This window comes from Rhinoderma darwinii, chromosome 4, assembly GCF_050947455.1.
Source record: "Rhinoderma darwinii isolate aRhiDar2 chromosome 4, aRhiDar2.hap1, whole genome shotgun sequence".
Lineage (NCBI taxonomy): Eukaryota > Metazoa > Chordata > Amphibia > Anura > Rhinodermatidae > Rhinoderma > Rhinoderma darwinii.
In genome coordinates this window covers 399,806,178-399,824,472 of record NC_134690.1, presented here as the reverse complement: position 1 = coordinate 399,824,472, position 18,295 = coordinate 399,806,178, and the positions used below count along the sequence as shown (strand labels likewise).

At 39.6% G+C, this 18,295-nt stretch overlaps 1 protein-coding gene across 2 annotated transcripts in view; it reads left to right on the top strand.

The window, feature by feature from the left end:
* Nucleotides 1-18,295, top strand: part of LCLAT1 (lysocardiolipin acyltransferase 1) — a 114,501-nt gene that overhangs the window by 52,700 nt on the left and 43,506 nt on the right. For both annotated transcript variants that reach the window (XM_075863440.1, XM_075863439.1), the window contains exon 5: nucleotides 3,790-3,906. In XM_075863440.1, coding sequence (XP_075719555.1) covers nucleotides 3,790-3,906 — 117 coding nt within the window. The remainder of the gene's footprint in view (nucleotides 1-3,789; nucleotides 3,907-18,295) is intronic.

Below are 18,295 nucleotides of genomic sequence, written 5' to 3'. Positions count from 1 at the left end.
CAGAGCTGTACCCAATATTTTGCTGGTGGAGTCACTGTGTACATACATTACATTACTTATCCTGTACTGATCCTGAGTTACATCCTGTATTATACTCCAGAGCTGCACTCACTATTCTGCTGGTGGAGTCACTGTGTACATACATTACATTACTGATCCTGAGTTACATCCTTTATTATACTCCAGAGCTGCACTCACTATTCTGCTGGTGGAGTCACTGTGTACATACATTACATTACTTATCCTGTACTGATCCTGAGTTACATCCTGTATTATACTCCAGAGCTGCACTCACTATTCTGCTGGTGGAGTCACTGTGTACATACATTACATTACTGATCCTGAGTTACATCCTTTATTATACTCCAGAGCTGCACTCACTATTCTGCTGGTGGAGTCACTGTGTACATACATTACATTACTTATCCTGTACTGATCCTGAGTTACATCCTGTATTATACTCCAGAGCTGCACTCACTATTCTACTGGTGAAGTCACTGTGTACATACATTACATTACTTATCCTGTACTGATCCTGAGTTACATCCTGTATTATACTCCAGAGCTGCACTCACTATTCTGCTGGTGGAGTCACTGTGTACATACATTACATTACTTATCCTGTACTGATCCTGAGTTACATCCTGTATTATTCTCCAGAGCTGCACTCACTATTCTGCTGTTTCCATAGTGCTATAGCAGCAGCGCATGTAAGGCACTGTACATATATTTTACATCATGTGCGCAGGAGAGTTGGGGGGGGGGGGGTCCATTTTTTGGGGTAAATATATATTTGATTTAACCAACTATCTTAGGGTGTAATCACACCGGCCGGTTTTGTTCTACTTAAAGGGCCGCCGCCACCTCTTCTCTTGAGGATTTTTTTCCATCATTATTTCCCTGATATTTTGCTTTACACCTGTCGCTGTATAGTTAATGACGGAGGAAAATCATGGAAAGTTCCAATATTGTAAGTACAGATAAGACTCTGGGGATATCTTGAGAGTAATGAGGCAACGGAGGGACTTCATGACGCACCTGCCTGGAATGAGCTTCCAGATTAGAGAATATCTCCCCTCCCCCAGTCATAAAAGATGTTTCTAGAAATATAAGCCCCTCTCCTAGGTCTTCTGCGGGTGCGGGTGACAGCCACCGATGACGACCATTAATGACATTCATTGTCACTCCACTTTCCATAGATCATGAGGGTTGCATGGTTACATTTCTCCCACTGCTATGTCTCCATAAGTGTCAGTCTTCACTATTCTGTCATTCTATTCATGAACCAGCTAGCTCTGGATGAACAGGGGTCTATAGGGTCCTCTTGGAATAGCCCTGTAGGAAATTTACTAGTGTTTGAGGTTCTGCAGCAGCTGGGTTGTGTATTATGATATTCTGTAGCAACTGAGGTGTGGAAGATGAAGTTCTGCAGCAGCTGAGGTACAGAACTGTATAATACATCCGATATCAGAATGTGATTTTTTTTTTTTTATACAAACATGTGAATGGAAAGTTTCAAGTCATTATCTATCTATCTATCTATATCTATCTATCTATCTATCTATCTATCTATCTATCTATCTATCTATCTATCTATCTATCTATCTATCTATCTATCTATCTATCTATCTATCTCATATCTATCTAATCTATCTATCTATCTATCTATCTATCTATCTATCTATCTATCTATCTATCTATCTATCTATCTATCTATCTATCTATCTATCTATCTATCTATCTATCTATCTATTCTATCTATCTATTCTATCTATCTATTCTATCTATCTATTCTATCTATCTATTCTATCTATCTATTCTATCTATCTATTCTATCTATCTATTCTATCTATTCTATCTATCTATTCTATCTATCTATTCTATCTATCTATTCTATCTATCTATTCTATCTATCTATTCTATCTATTCTATCTATCCTGCCTGTCAGTGTATCAGACACTACATCTCACTCTTGGATAGGGGAGAACATTTTCCATTGATTCATGGCTGTTGGAGCAGTCTTCCATTAATCACTGTACCGCGGTTACTGACATTGTGCCAGAGAAAAACTGCAGCACCGCGCACGTCATCCGATCCAACCCACTGCTCCTCATGAATCGCGGATTTCGTTGCCATAACTCACCTTTGTTGTGTTGCATAGCCCAGGCTGCCAAGTAAGAACGTGCTGAATGAAAGGGCGCAGCAATCCGGAACAAATATTGCTAGAACGCGCCATTCTATTATTTCTCTATGAGTTCTCTGTCTGGTTGATACAATGAAATGGGTTAAATTTAGTTTCAGGATCAGCACTGGGGATGGCGTCCAATTAAAGCTCATGTCCTCCTCCGAACGCTGTCCTACAGCTTATATAAAGAGTGGAGTCACTGTGTACATACATTGCATTACTTATCCTGTACTGATCCTGAGTTACATCCTGTATTATACTCCAGAGCTGCACTCACTATTCTGCTGGTGGAGTCACTGTGTACATACATGATATTACTTATCCTGTACTGATCCTGAGTTATATACAGTATTATACTCCAGAGCTGCACTCACTTTTCTGCTGGTGGAGTCACTGTGTACATACATTACTTATCCTGTACTGATCCTGAGTTACATCCTGTATTATACTCCAGAGCTGCACTCACTATTCTGCTGGTGGAGTCACTGTGTACATACATTACATTACTTATCCTGTACTGATCCTGAGTTACAGCCTGTATTATACTCCAGAACTGCACTCACTATTCTGCTGGTGGAGTCACTGTGTACATACATACATTACTTATCCTGTACTGATCCTGAGTTACATCCTGTATTATACTCCAGAGCTGCACTCACTATTCTGCTGGCGGAGTCACTGTGTACATACATTACATTACTTATCCTGTACTGATCCTGAGTTACATCCTGTATTATACTCCAGAGCTGCACTCACTATTCTGCTGGTGGAGTCACTGTGTACATACATTGCATTACTTATCCTGTACTGATCCTGAGTTACATCCTGTATTATACTCCAGAGCTGCACTCACTATTCTGCTGGTGGAGTCACTGTGTACATACATTACATTACTTATTCTGCACTGATCCTGAGTTACATACAGTATTATACTCCAGAGCTGCACTCACTTTTCTGCTGGTGGAGTCACTGTGTACATACATTACTTATCCTGTACTGATCCTGAGTTACATCCTGTATTATACTCCAGAGCTGCACTCACTATTCTGCTGGTGGAGTCACTGTGTACATACATTGCATTACTTATCCTGTACTGATCCGGAGTTACATCCTGTATTATACTCCAGAGCTGCACTCACTATTCTGCTGGTGGAGTCACTGTGTACATACATTACATTACTTATTCTGCACTGATCCTGAGTTACATACAGTATTATACTCCAGAGCTGCACTCACTATTCTGCTGGTGGAGTCACTGTGTACGTACATTACTTATCCTGTACTGATCCTGAGTTACATCCTGTATTATACTCCAGAGCTGCACTCACTGTTCTGCTGGTGGAGTCACCGTGTACATACATTACATTACTTATCCTGTACTGATCCTGAGTTACATCCTGTATTATACTCCAGAGCTGCACTCGCTATTCTGCTGGTGGAGTCACTGTGCACATACATTACATGACTTATCCTGTACTGATCCGGAGTTACATCCTGTATTATACTCCAGAGCTGCACTCACTGTTCTGCTGGTGGAGTCACCGTGTACATACATTACATTACTTATCCTGTACTGATCCTGAGTATCTTTTTTTTTTTTTTAGAAAATACCAAAGCTCGCAGCCATGAATTTGCGGAAAAGAATGGTCTTGAGAAGTATGAATATGTCCTGCACCCGCGTACTACGGGATTTACCTTCATCGTGCATCGTCTGAGAGAAGGTAATAATTATCTCTCCGTACCACTGCGATGAATGACACATGTGACCAGGAACATTTGGAATATGATGTGACGTTTGGGGGGTTCGTCATTTTGCGGCGTGTTTTATTGTTGACTGAAGACGTTTACGGTCATTGTACATTTTTTTTCCCCCTGTTTTGAAGTGGGCAGAGATGGAACAGATTGTGTCAGCAGCACAGAGTATTTCAGGAGAAGGGTGTGCTGATCTTGTGACCTATTAATAATTGTAGATTGTCCATTATAAAACAACAATTGTAGCGCTACTAGTTCTCTAAATTGTGTTCTAGAATTTTCTAATGCCACTTGCCTATTGCTTAACAAGATCTCTGTTTGCAGTCAGTGACTGGGGACATTCTTGTTTCTTCCCTGAGACAAAAAACCTGTACAGATCTAAGGCTATGTTTAGACATGTTGGATCTGCTGCAGATTGTAAATACAGATTCCGCAAACAAAAATGTGCAGCACAAATAAACGAGGTTTGCTCTGCTGCTGTATGCTCTGTGCTGCTGTGGAAACGTGGCGGATTTTGACGCAATTACAAGGGGTGAAATCTGCAGCAAGATTTTCCTAAATATTCAAATTTTGCTGCTGATTTCAACCGCTCAAATCTGCCCTATGTAATCAGAACCTTAGACTTCTCACAGCTGAGGGTTTGTTACAATTGTGTCCAGTCTAGACAATCTGTTTTAAGTTGAGCAGCACATCAGCAGCACAAATCTATCTGTCTCTTCTGACGATTTCTTACATTGCTGCAGTGCAGGTAAAATTGTTTCCATTCACTGACCGCCAACAGACATCTTGAAAATGGCGAGTGATTGAAGACTGACGTTTCATTTGTGGGAGTTAATTGCGCCAAATTTATTAACAAGATGGACTGTCCTAAAGTCAACAATTGAAACCTACACTTGCTATGAGCAGACGTAAATGTGCAGCAAAATACGCGCAAAAGTTGTAGACCACGCCCACTTGCAGTAAACCACGCCCACTTTTCTAAACTGGCAAATGCCTATAAAGTGGCAAATATTTGCACTAAACTGCCGTGCACCATTGGGCTAAGTTTTAAAACCGACAACGGATAAATAAATGTCGGCCTTCAGAATGTCGCAAATCCGCCGCAAAATCTGCACGTGTTATATTCTGCACGTGGTTTTCACGGTTCCTTCCAGGACCGCAAACATGAGCCGCAGAAACTCGGGACATGTCTTACTACGGTCCGCAAATTCGCTACGGACTTACCCATAGAAGTCAACGGAAGCCCGTGGAAACTGCGGATACACCTCCGTGTGACAACCGTAATTTGCGGAAACGTTGCTAAGCGGCGACAGGAAGTCGGCATCATTGTTTTCCTTGCACTTTTTTTTTTATATGATCCGCATTTTGCAGATGACACACGGAGGCGCTACGGATGGCATTTCATCCGCAAAATACTGACCACGGTCCGGGAATTTGCGGACCAGTAAAACAAGGTCGTGTGCACGAGGCCATGTTCATACACTTGGGCCCCATGCACACGAACGTGCTTTTGCGGCCGCAATTCCCCCGACAATCCACAGGAGAATTGCTGCCCCATTCATTCCTATGGGGACAATCACACGTCCCTGCATGGCCCGGAGCCCATTCAAAGTAATGGCCTCGGCCATGTGCACGGCCCGCGGCCGGCCGACCCGAAAATCACAGCCGTGCACATGGCAAGGGAAAACAGCCCCTGATTTTCAGAAGTTTTTTTAATGAAACTTGTTTTTTTCGCTGCGTTTTTTGCGGCCGTCTTTGGAGCGTTTTTTTCTATTGAGTCAATGGAAAACGGATCCAGGAACGGCTCAAGTAGTGACATAGACATCTTTTTACAGGGTGTCCTTTTACGTGGCGCTTTTTGAAAAAGAGTCGTAAAAAAACGCTGCGTCGGAACAGAACGCCTTATTTCCCATTGAAATCAATGGGCAAATGTTTGGAGGCGCTCTGCTTCTGATTTTTCAGCCGTTTTTCAAGATGTTTACGGCCCGAAAATAGCCCTGTGAACATACCCTGACAGTGAGGAATCCACACCGCAAATCTGCAGGATGTGAATTGGCGCTAAAAAGCGATAACACGGACGCTCTCAATTCGTCTGGGACTTACATTGTACTCATGTGCTCGGGACTTGTCAAGATAAACAGAGACGGGAGGGTCAAATGGAAGAGCCGTAAGTTTCCATCTCGGAGCGGGACGCGCGGTCAGGACATGAGGTCAGATGTCACGTAAACACAATGGTGGAGACGTCTCCGGCCCCTTCCCCGCGTCCTCGTCTTCCAAGAACTGAGGGGAAAGGAGAAGAATCGGTGAAGGGCCGGAGAGGTTTACATGCTTCAGCAGAAAATCCTGCTTTCAATGACAACTTTTATCCCGGCGGCTTTCGTGTGAATTAATTTTGGTTCTTGGCAGTCTCCGATATTTTGGGGAGAAGAACAATATTTTACTCTAAAAATAGGAGAACAAATCCAGTCACAGGAATCAAATTTGCTTTCTTAGTCTGCAAAAATAAGTGTCTGGATGGAGCTGTGACTGGTCTATGTTACACAGACCCCTCTAAATGGATTATCTGCGTAATGGGGACATAAATCCCACAGGATCCCAGGTGACAGCAGAGAGCAATAGAAATGTAGGTCAAGTAGCCTGAGACCCTGGCATCTCTATGTGATGGGCTGGGGGCCAAGTACGAGCATGGCGAGGGCCGGCCAAAAGATGCTCTAGTAGGGTGTGCTGATTTGTCATGTGATTGGCTGAAATGTTGAGTGTGACCAGTAGAGGGAGACTCAGAGCAGCCTGGGACCTCCTGCAAGGCTCTGATCCCCCCAATTATATAAGGTAATGACCCCCAACATTGTCTAGAGGACTTTTCCACCTTGTAGTCATGAAATAATAAAATAACAATGTCATAAACCTTATTTCTAGTGCATCTTTTTTTTTCCATTCTCTAGATGCAGCCTGCAGTGTAAAGAATGGAGGTTTTCATGCTGGGTCCTATTGCCGTAATTGTGTTTTTATTATTTATCTGCTGCTTATGTAATGTAGAGAGTTTGTATATTAGTATATCGGTATGTGTACTAAGATAGGACCCTAGATGTAGCAATGACAACCAGGATAAAGACCTCCATTCTTTACACTGCAGGCTGCATCCAGATAACTGAAAACAATAGCCCGCCAATCATATGTTCCAATGAATTTGCTAGATAGCACCAGGACGAGTTTTGTTTGTTGCCTAGCAACAGTCCGCGGCAGCGGGGGCGACTACCCTGGATCCTCTTGTGTTTGCCTTTTATAGTACGGAAGTATCGCTGCCGCCCTCTAGTGCTTGAATTAGGCATTTTCTTGTAATCTTGCAGTTCGGGGAGGGTAGACGTGAGGACCAGCAGGATATGAAGTCAAGCTGAAAAAAATGCGCAATTTTATCACAATTGCGCGTGTAGCATAACGTATTTCCCACGGTCAATCTTTTTAGCCACGCCCCTTTTAGTAATCCGCCATCTTGCTCTGTACAGAAAATTTGAAGAAAGTTTGGGGTTAAACAGATTGGCGGTGCAGGTTCTGCTACATACGCAGTTGTGATCAAATTGCGCCCAAATCCGCGTCTCGCTCTCTCCCTGATTGTCGCACAGGCAGGAGCGGCGAGATTTCTTCTGTATGTGGTAAGTTACATTGATGAGATGCCAGCCCTCGCCCTCATACGGTGGCAGTAACTCTGGCGTGCGAAACGTCGCGGCAGCAGCTTTGTTTAATTAATCACCGCTGATTACAGCACTTGACGCTCCGCCTCATTCACTAACCCCTCGTCTGCCAGTCACCCGGAGACGTCCGCCCTGGTACTTTTCTGGGTCAAGTATTCCTTTGCCGGTATACGGGGAGGGGGAGTTGATTCCTTGTTGAATGTTCGGACGTTTATTTCTATGAATCCTGGCGTAAACCGCATCTTTCCGCTCGTGGCGTTTACATGACGATTATTGCACACGCCAAACCTAACCGTAATAGGAACTTGACACAAAGAACCGCATTTCTATCAGCCAGTCCCGTCGTATGTAAAAGTTCTGCAATTTTTGTGTTTCAACTCTTCACGATCCCTGCTTGCTGTCAGTGAATGGAAATGTGTTTCTAGCTGTAAGAGCAAAAATTCTCACAGCTGAGGGTTTGTTACAATTGCTTCTAGCCTACAATATCCCCTGTGAAGTAAATAGCCTGGACTCTAGACTGATACATTGTAGCAAACTCCAAAGAGTTCTCTGCTGCTGTTATATGGCGCTTACAGAGGATTGTCGAGACTGGATACAGTTGTAGCAAACCCTCAGCTGTGAGAGATATGGAGACGTAATGGCAGGTAGGTACATACATTGCTGCCCCCAGATACAGGAACGCTAACCCGAGATGACCATTTTATATGCCAGATACAACAGTGACCCTTAGAGCTGGCAGCCATAATAATGCCCATTAACCCTATACGCTCCAATGTAGAGTATGTGTGTTGCTTTAGTATAGCATGGGCTTGTGTGACCCATGTAGGTAAAGTGAAGCTCTCCCTTTAAATATATCACGGTGGGGGTCCCCATATATAACACGTAGTTCTTGGGGACCTTGTGTATCCGTTGAGTTTAATACAGTGCCACGTAACGCTGCTCCTGCAGTGCCCGGCTGATACCCGCTGATCTCTGGCACCACCCAACAATCATCCATTATCAGGAGAATCATCAAAAGAACAGGGGTTATCCCGACCCGGCTGCCGCTTTAATTCATGATTATTTAAAATGAAGCAAGTCCGCACCCTAAAGGCCTTGTAACCCCGCTGTCATACAGTATATACTCCGAACTCGCCGGCACGGTCGCCTTTTATCGTGGGAATATAATTAACATGTTGGTTTTAATTGTTCCACAGTGCCCTCTAGTGTTAACAAGTGGTACTGACATGTTGCCCCTGTGACCAAGTTGACGACATTCTGCAATTTTCAGTCCCTATTAAAGTGACTGCGCTAAAAATGTAGAAACCTCATCCTAACCACCAGTCCATAACATCGTCCTTATTGCAGCCTCCTACATTAAAGGGGGGGGGGGGGTCTCATCAGAGAAAATGTGGCCACCGGGAACGATCAGCTGATCGCCATAATGCCCGCTCCCGACACCCCCACCAGCCAGCTGACTTTGCACGGGTAATCCTATCGTTTTCCTGCAGCAGCCACTAAATGAATGGCCGTCCATGTAATACAAGCACGGCCCGAGTCCACCAGAACGATCACAGATGGGGGTCTTGAGCAGGGGACCCCCTCGATGATAACCAGATGCCCTAATAGGACACATGGGCAGGGGTTGTCTTTTCTCTTTGACTGGATCCATATAGTGGCATGGTGCAATGCAGTGTACAGTGACAGCGGCCACACAGCGGGAAGTTCTGGAAATTCTCACATTGTTTAAGTTCTCTGCTTGCTGTCAGTGATTGGGAGCATTCTACTTTATATTTAGGTGCTGAAATCCTGTACAATAGTTTTACTTCTCACAGCTGAGGTTTTGTTACACTTTTATCCAGTCTAGACAGTGCTATGTGAGGGAAACTCCTCGGCAGTACATATCTCTCTCCTGTCCTGATTGTTTGCTACAATGTATCAGCGCAGGTATAATGTATCAGCCTGATCTCTAAATAATTGGCTATACTGATTATAACAATTGTAGCAAACCCTCCGTTAAGAACAGTTTTAGGTCTGTACAGGTTTTCAGCCAAGAATTTTCCCATGCACTGGCAGCAAGCAGAGATCTTAAAAATGATGATTTGAAATACAAGGGGGAAAGTTAACAACGTTCCTATGTAATTTGCATAAAATATATTTCTACCCATTCAATCCTTTTGTTTAACTTGAGATAAGCGGCATTGTGTCTGGCAGCCACTTATCAGCTCATAGCATAGAAATATGACCGATCAGCAAAGCAAATGCCCAATACTGGGGGATGTGGGGGGGAGTAGTGAATGAAGACGGCTATAGTTGTGTGATCACATGATTTTGTAGGACTGCACAGCGGGTGATTGATCCGCGCGTGTGTGTGTGTGTGTGTGTGTGTGTGTGTGTGTATGTATATATGTATATATATATATATATATATATATAATTATATTATATTAGGGCTGGGCAATTAATAGAAATTCAGTGCAATTATTTCATGTCCTCTTGCAAATTTTGGTTTTATCAATTTTTTTAAAACTGTATCTGCATCTTCAGGACGCAGATACAGTTGAAACCAGGGGTACAGCAGGGTACCGTAAGGTCCCTGCTCTACCATTCACATGGATCGCTGGACGCAACGCAGTGACGTCATCGCGCCTGTCTGTGCCGTGCCGCACAGACCAGAGGAGCAGAGGGACCTCCTCCACTCTTCATTGATAGGGGGTTAGTCGAGTATATTATTCTTTTTATCAGGCACTATTGGGGGCAGCTGTGGGGGACTACCGTGGGGTATACTGTGGGGGGTGCATATATTGCCAGTTATGGGGGCGTTATACTGCGTAGAAGTCCGTTATCGGGGCATTATACTATGTAGAGACCGCTATGGGGGCATTATACTGTGTGAGGGCAGCTATAGGGGCATTATACTGGGTGGAAATAAGTTATAGGGGCATTATACTATGTAGAGTCAGCTATGGGGGCATTCTACTGCGTGGAGGGCAGCTATGGGGCAATATACTTTGTCGGGAGCACTATGGGTGCTATATACTGTGTGGAGCGCACTATTGGGCAATATACTGTGTGGGGGCAGTGTCGGGGTATATTATACACCGTAGTATACTTCAGGCTTGGGATAAATATTAATTGAATGGCGTAGCATGCAAATAGGGGGTGTGGCCTAAATCTATCAATAATCGTAATCGAGGTCACAAGTTCAATTAGATTTTGATTTCTGTCATTTATATTGTAGCTTATAGTTGTACAGTGGTTGGTCAGACTATACAGTATTTGGAGCTGGGGTGTACCGCGATACCGAAAGGAGAAGGAACAGATCGCTCACAATTCATATTGGGTTTTCATTTTCACTATGGCCCAAAAGGAAATAGAAGTTAGAAAGACAGGATATCCACAAGTATATTTTACAAGGCAGTGCCAGCCGAGAGACCCGTAACTGGAGGGAAGGAGGTCAGGACTACAACAGCAAAGCTTACCAAATGTCACCTACGTCTGCAGAGCAGGAAAGTTATTATACCCGCAAAACATGGGAAATCTATAAGGTTTCTACAGGAAACCCAACATCACTGACCTGGAGGATCGGCAACACCCTGATTGTATGTGTATAGCGGTATATGTATGGAGCATGCTGGTATAACCTGGGTATCTTCTGTATATAATTATATATGTACAGCTGGTATAAGTTATACATCTTCTTGTATATAGTGATATGGAGCATGCTGGTATAACCTGGGTATCTTCTGTATATAATTATATATGTACAGCTGGTATAAGTTACACATCTTCCTGTATATAGTGATATGGACCATGCTGGTATAACCTGGGTATCTTATGTGTATAATTATATATGTACAGCTGGTATAAGTTATACTTCTTCTTGTATATAGTGATATGGAGCATGCTGGTATAACCTGGGTATATTCTGTATATAATTATATATGTAAAGCTGGTATAAGTTATACATATTCTTGTATATAGTGATATGAAGCATGCTGGTATAACCTGGGTATCTTCTGTATATAATTATATATGTACATCTGGTATAAATTATACATCTTCTTGTATATAGTGATATGGAGCATGCTGGTATAACCTGGGTATCTTCTGTATATGTTTATGTATGTACAGCTGGTATAAGTTATACATCTTCTTGTATATAGTGATATGGAGCATGCTGGTATAATCTGGGTATCTTCTGTATATAATTATATATGTACAGCTGGTATAAGTTATACATTTTCCTGTATATAGTGATATGGAGCATGCTGGTATAACCTGGGTATCTTCTGTATATAATTATATATGTACAGCTGGTATAAGTTATACATCTTCTTGTATATAGTGATATGGAGCATGCTGGTATAACCTGGGTATCTTCTGTATATAATTATATATGTACAGCTGGTATAAGTTATACATCTTCTTGTATATAGTGATATGGTGCATGCTGGTATAACCTGGGTATATCCTGTATATAATTATATATGTATAGCTGGTATAAGTTATACATCTTCTTGTATATAGTGATATGGAGCATGCAGGTATAACCTGGGTATCTTCTGTATATAATTATATATGTACGGCTGGTATAAGTTATACATCTTCTTGTATATAGTGATATGGAGCGTGCTGGTATAACCTGGGTATCTTCTGTTTATAATTATATATGTACAGCTGGTATAAGTTATACATCTTCCTGTATATAGTGATATGGAGCATGCTGGTATAACCTTGGTATCTCCTGTATATAATTATATATGTACAGCTGGTATAAGTTATACATCTTCTTGTATGTAGTGATATGGAGCAGGCTGGTATAACCTGGGCATCTTCTGTATATAATTATATATGTACAGCTGGTATAAGTTATACATCTCCTTGTATATAGTGATATGGAGCATGCTGGTATAACCTGGGTATCTTCTGTATAGAATTATATATGTACAGCTGGTATAAATTATACATCTTCTTGTATACAGTGATAGGGAGCATGCTGGTATAACCCGGGTATCTTCTGTATATAATTATATATGTACAGCTGGTATAAGTTATACATCTTCTTGTATATAGTGATATGGAGCAGGCTGGTATAACCTGGGTATCTTCTGTATATAATTTGATATGTACAGCTGGTATAAGTTATACATCTTCCTGTATATAGTGATATGGAGCATGCTGGTATAACCTGGGTATCTTCTGTATATAATTTATATATGTACAGCTGGTATAAGTTCTACATCTTCCTGTATATAGTGATATGGAGCACGCTGGTATAACCTGGGTATCTTCTGTATATAATTATATATGTACAGCTGGTATAAGTGATACATCTTCTTGTATACAGTGATATGGAGCATGCTGGTATAACCTGGGTATCTTCTGTATATAATTATATATGTACAGCTGGTATAAGTTATACATCTTCTTGTATATACTGATATGGAGCATGCTGGTATAACCTGGGTATCGTCTGTATATAATTATATATGTATAGCTGGTATATTATACATCTTCTTGTATATAGTGATATGGAGCATGCTGGTATAACCTGGGTATCTTCTGTATATAATTATATATGTACAGCTGGTATAAGTTATACATCTTCTTGTATATAGTGATATGGAGCATGCTGGTATAACCTGGGTATCTTCTGTATATAATTCTACATGTACAGCTGGTATAAGTTGTATATCTTCCTGTATATAGTGATATGGAGCATGCTGGTATAACCTGGGTATCTCCTGTATATAATTATATATGTACAGCTGGTATAAGTTATACATCTTCCTGTATATAGTGATATGGAGCATGCTGGTATAACCTGGGCATCTTCTGTATATAATTATATATGTACAGCTGGTATAAGTTATACATCTTCTTGTGTATATATTGTGATATGGAGCATGCTGGTATAACCTGGGTATCTTCTGTATATAATTACATATGTACAGCTGGTATAAGTGATACATCTTCTTGTATATAGTTATATGGAGCATGCCGGTATAACCTGGGTATCTTCTGTATATAATTATATTTGTACAGCTGGTATAAGTTATACATCTGCCTGTATGTACTGATATGGAGCATGCTGGTATAACCTGGGTATCTTCTGTATATAATTATATATGTACAGCTGGTATAAGTTATATATCTTCTTGTATATAGTGATATGGAGCATGCTGGTATAACCTGGGCATCTTCTGTATATAATTATATATGTACAGCTGGTATAAGTTGTACATATTCCTGTATATAGTGATATGGAGCATGCCGGTATAACCTGGGTATCTTCTGTATATAATTATATATGTACAGCTGGTATAAGTTATACATCTTCTTGTGTGTATATATAGTGATATGGAGCATGCTGGTATAACCTGGGTGTCTTCTGTATATAATTATATATGTACAGCTGGTATAAGTTATACATCTTCTTGTATATATAGTGATATGGAGCATGCTGGTATAATCTGGGTATCTTCTGTATATAATTATACATGTACAGCTGGTATAAGTTGTATATCTTCCTGTATATAGTGATATGGAGCATGCTGGTATAACCTGGGTATCTCCTGTATATAATTATATATGTACAGCTGGTATAAGTTATACATCTTCCTGTATATAGTGATATGGAGCACGCTGGTATAACCTGGGTATCTTCTGTATATAATTATATATGTACAGCTGGTATAAGTTATACATCTTCCTGTATATAGTGATATGGAGCATGCTGGTATAACCTGGGCATCTTCTGTATATAATTATATATGTACAGCTGCTATAAGTTATACATCTTCTTGTATATAGTGATATGGAGCATGCTGGTATAACCTGGGCATCTTCTGTATATAATTATATATGTACAGCTGGTATAAGTTATACATCTTCTTGTATATAGTGATATGGAGCATGCTGGTATAACCTGGGCATCTTCTGTATATAATTATATATGTACAGCTGGTATAAGTTATACATCTTCCTGTATATAGTGATATGGAGCATGCTTGTATAATCTGGGTATCTTCTGTATATAATTATATATGTACAGCTGGTATAAGTTATACATCTTCTTGTGTATATATTGTGATATGGAGCATGCTGGTATAACCTGGGTATCGTCTGTATATAATTATATATGTATAGCTGGTATATGTTATATATCTTCTTGTATATAGTGATATGGAGCATGCTGGTATAACCTGGGTATCTTCTGTATATAATTATATATGTATAGCTGGTATATGTTATATATCTTCTTGTATATAGTGATATGGAGCATGCTGGTATAACCTGGGTATCTTCTGTATATAATTACATATGTACAGCTGGTATAAGTGATACATCTTCTTGTATATAGTGATATGGAGCATGCTGGTATAACCTGGGTATCTTCTGTATATAATTATACATGTACAGCTGGTATAAGTTGTATATCTTCCTGTATATAGTGATATGGAGCATGCTGGTATAACCTGGGTATCTCCTGTATATAATTATATATGTACAGCTGGTATAAGTTATACATCTTCCTGTATATAGTGATATGGAGCACGCTGGTATAACCTGGGTATCTTCTGTATATAATTATATATGTACAGCTGGTATAAGTTATACATCTTCCTGTATATAGTGATATGGAGCATGCTGGTATAACCTGGGTATATTCTGTATATAATTATATATGTACAGCTGGTATAAGTTATACATCTTATATATAGTGATATGGAACATGCTGGTATAACCTGGGTATCTTCTGTATATAATTATATATGTGCAGCTGGTATAGGTTATACATCTGCCTGTATATAGTGATATGGAGCATGCTGGTATAACCTGGGTATCTTCTGTATATAATTATATATGTACAGCTGGTATAAGTTATACATCTGCCTGTATATAGTGATATGGAGCATGCTGGTATAACCTGGGTATCTTCTGTATATAATTATATATGTACAGCTGGTATAAGTTATACATCGTCCTGTATATAGTGATATGGAGCATGCTGGTATAACCTGGGTATCTTCTGTATATAATTATATATGTACAGCTGGTATAAGTTATACATCTTCTTGTATATAGTGATATGGAGCATGCTGGTATAACCTGGGTATCTTCTGTATATAATTATATATATATATATATATATATATATATATATATATATATATATATACAGCTGGTATAAGTTATACATCTTCCTGTATATAGTGATATGGAGCATGCTGGTATAACCTGGGCATCTTCTGTATATAATTATATATGTACAGCTGGTATAAGTTATACATCTTCTTGTATATAGTGATATGGCGCATGCTGGTATAACCTGGGCATCTTCTGTATATAATTATATATGTACAGCTGGTATAAGTTATACATCTTCCTGTATATAGTGATATGGAGCATGCTGGTATAACCTGGGTATCTTCTGTATATAATTATATATGTACAGCTGGTATAAGTTATACATCTTCCTGTATATAGTGATATGGAGCATGCTGGTATAACCTGAGCATCTTCTGTATATAATTATATATGTACAGCTGGTATAAGTTATACATCTTCTTGTATATATTGATATGGAGCATGCTGGTATAACCTGGGCATCTTCTGTATATAATTATATATGTATAGCTGGTATATTATACATCATCTTGTATATAGTGATATGGAGCATGCTGGTATAACCTGGGTATCGTCTGTATATAATTATATATGTACAGCTGGTATAAGTTATACATCTTCCTGTATATGGTGATATGGAGCATGCTGGTATAATCTGGGTATCTTCTGTATATAATTATATATGTACAGCTGGTATAAGTTATACATCTTCTTGTGTATATATTGTGATATGGAGCATGCTGGTATAACCTGGGTATCTTCTGTATATAATTACATATGTACAGCTGGTATAAGTGATACATCTTCTTGTATATAGTTATATGGAGCATGCCGGTATAACCTGGGTATCTTCTGTATATAATTATATTTGTACAGCTGGTATAAGTTATACATCTGCCTGTATATAGTGATATGGAGCATGCTGGTATAACCTGGGTATCTTCTGTATATAATTATATATGTACAGCTGGTATAAGTTATACATCTTCTTGTATATAGTGATATGGAGCATGCTGGTATAACCTGGGCATCTTCTGTATATAATTATATATGTACAGCTGGTATAAGTTGTATATCTTCCTGTATATAGTGATATGGAGCATGCTGGTATAACCTGGGTATCTTCTGTATATAATTATACATGTACAGCTGGTATAAGTTATACATCTTCTTGTATATAGTGATATGGAGCATGCTGGTATAACCTGTGTATATTATGTATATAATTCTATATGTACAGCTGGTATAAGTTATACATCTTCTTGTATATAGTGATATGGAGCATGCTGGTATAACCTGGGTATCTCCTGTATATAATTATATATGTACAGCTGGTATAAGTCATACATCTTCTTGTATATAGTGATATGGAGCATGCTGATATAACCTGGGTATATTCTGTATATAATTATATATGTACATCTGGTATAAGTTATACATCTTCCTGTATATAGTGATATGGAGCATGCTGGTATAACCTGGGCATCTTCTGTATATAATTATATATGTACAGCTGGTATAAGTCATACATCTTCTTGTATATAGTGATATGGAGCATGCTGGTATAACCTGGGTATATTCTGTATATAATTATATATGTACAGCTGGTAGAAGTTATACATCTTCCTGTATATAGTGATATGGAGCATGCTGGTATAACCTGGGTATCTTCTGTATATAATTATATATGTACAGCTGGTATAAGTTATACATCTTCCTGTATATAGTGATATGGAGCATGCTGGTATAACCTGGGTATCTTCTGTATATAATTATATATGTACAGCTGGTATAAGTTATACATCTCCTTGTATATAGTGATATGGAGCATGCTGGTATAACCTGGGTATCTTCTGTATATAATTATATATGTACAGCTGGTATAAGTTATACATCTTCTTGTATATAGTGATATGGGGCATGCTGGTATAACCCGGGCATCTTCTGTATATAATTATATATGTACAGCTGGTATAAGTCATACATCTTCTTGTATATAGTGATATGGAGCATGCTGGTATAACCTGGGTATCTTCTGTATATAATTATATATGTACAGCTGGTATAAGTTATACATCTTCTTGTATATAGTGATATGGGGCATGCTGGTATAACCTGGGTATCTCCTGTATATAATTATATATGTACAGCTGGTATAATTTATACATTATCCTGTATATAGTGATATGGAGCATGCTGGTATAACCTGGGCATCTTCTGTATATAATTATATATGTACAGCTGGTATAAGTTACACATCTTCTTGTATATAGTGATATGGAGCATGCTGGTATAACCTGGGTATCTTCTGTATATAATTATATATGTACAGCTGGTATAAGTCATACATCTTCTTGTATATAGTGATATGGAGCATGCTGGTATAACCTGGGTATCTTCCGGTAAATATTTATATTGTTGGTGCTGATTCCCTGTGGATACATAACACACTGACGTATATGATCCTGTATATTCGGAGTAGTATTGTAAGACTTGGTAGCATCGCAGTGTTATCTTTCCTTGTACCCAGCTGTGATGGATGCTGTGTTCTGCCAGC